The 1,786-nt window shown below is 51.8% G+C and overlaps 1 protein-coding gene across 1 annotated transcript; it reads right to left on the bottom strand.

Annotated features, from left to right (window-relative positions):
• Positions 1-456: 456 nt before the first annotated feature.
• On the bottom strand, positions 457-1,312 carry LOC144477881 (uncharacterized; the record flags this gene model as incomplete). Its single annotated transcript, XM_078195613.1, has 2 exons — positions 457-886; positions 1,136-1,312. Coding segments are annotated over 2 exons (607 nt in total), but the record flags the coding sequence as incomplete, so codon positions are not given.
• Between the last annotated feature and the right edge of the window lie 474 nt (positions 1,313-1,786).

Here is a 1,786-nt window from a genome sequence, read left to right as displayed (position 1 = left end):
AGACGGTGGTGGGGTCGAATAGTTCTGCGACGACCTGGTGACGTAGGCCTGCTGTTTTGGCGGTCGAGCTCGCGTACGCGGATAACCGAACTGCTTGCCCGTCGGATGCGCTCGCATTCGACCAACGGTCTCGTTTTCTCGCGTCGAGCATTGGTTGCGTGCGCTGTAATTCCCGGATTGGTGGGCCGCGTTATGTAGAAAGCGGATCAGGTCGTCGAGTTTGGGCACCTCTGTGTCCGTCAAGGTGCGTTCCCACGCTTTCAGTGTTTCTGTCCCCATTTTCGCGATTATTATACTGACCATTATATCGTTCTTAAAATCTGACGATCGACCGAGGGCTTCAAGCGAGCGGAGGTTTGACTGGACGTGGTTCGTTAAGTCGCTAATTGATTCAGACGAGTCGTCTGGCATCGCGGGGGTTTCGAACAGCAGTGTGGCATGTCGCAAAACGAGTACCCGTTTGTTGTCGTAAATTTCCGACAGATGTTTCCATGCAGCTTCGTAATTGCTTTCCGTGATACTAAAGGACTGGATCGCGGCGGCGGCTCTTCCGGACAATGATGCGCGAAGGTACTGCAACTTCTGGATATTACTTAATCCCGGTTGCGTATGGATTAGTGTGTGAAATGCGTCCTTGAACGTTACCCATGTCTCAATCTGACCATCGAACCGTGGTAGGTCAATCTTCGGTAAGTTGACCGACACTGCGTACGTTGACGATGGGGACGGCGAATTGATGGGTTCGGGTGACGCTGATGTCGCACGCGCCTCGAGTTGTTCTAACAATACGCCCGCGGTGGCCAGAACATTGTCGTAGTTCTCCGTGATAGTCTCCAGTTCGGCCTCGTCTTCTTCAGTATCACCCTCCACATTCAGCTCGAAACGACTGCCGATATAGGCCTCATATAGACTGCGTAACCGTTCGATACGGGTCCATAATTTAAAGCGTTCGTGGCTGGAATCGGTGTACGTTCCCAGCCAGTTACCGATGTGAGTGATTTGGCCTTTGAGGTATCGCCGCCTTGATTTTAGTTCCCGACTTTTCGCGTCTTCGCTCGAGTTTCCCATTTCGAAGCGTTGGGATTTACACGATGGGAGGAATTTGGGAGATTGGCAATCTAAATTACGAGCCTACCTTGCCTGGATTTCGTTGTCCTTGAGCGGCGGGCTGCTGTTGATTCTAATGTTCCACGTCTCCGCTTTGAATCGGACGGCTGCCGGACTTCCTTCGGGTGACCGTCGATGTTGGCTGGCACCGCTCGAACGTGGGATGATGCACACAGAACTTGACTGAGTGTTTTCGATGTGTGCACTGTTTATGTACCGAAAGTGTCACTCAGTTTATACGCGAGCACTGTAACCTCACAGATCGCGTATCCGGCTCGAAGGACCATATGTTTAGGTGCGCGCGGTGTCGTCCGAAAGTGACTCGGCTTCGCGGTTGTAAGGCGCGAAGTTTTCTTGTATAGAGTATACGGCACTCGACGCGGCACGGTAGTTTGACGATTTAACGAGGAACTACCTAGATAGATTTAAGTTATTGTTCGTGTGTTCCCGGAGTCTCCTTGTGAGATTTTCGTTCGTATGTTAGCGGTGCGCCGAAGTATTGAGACCGATGTGTCTCCTTGAAGGTTTTGAAGAAGAGAGTCTGACGAATCGTTCGATCGTCGAACTCGGGATTCGTCTGGGGGTGTGGGCGTTTCTGCCGTTTGTGGGGGTTTCCTCGAGAATTGCACTTTGGTATGATAGAAGGGCACTGATTGGCCTTTGCCGCTTGCTGCAGAGT

Source organism: Augochlora pura, unplaced genomic scaffold, assembly GCF_028453695.1.
Source record: "Augochlora pura isolate Apur16 unplaced genomic scaffold, APUR_v2.2.1 APUR_unplaced_4794, whole genome shotgun sequence".
NCBI lineage: Eukaryota > Metazoa > Arthropoda > Insecta > Hymenoptera > Halictidae > Augochlora > Augochlora pura.
Note: the sequence above shows the minus strand (reverse complement) of the source record. Positions and strands in the feature narration are given on the sequence as shown.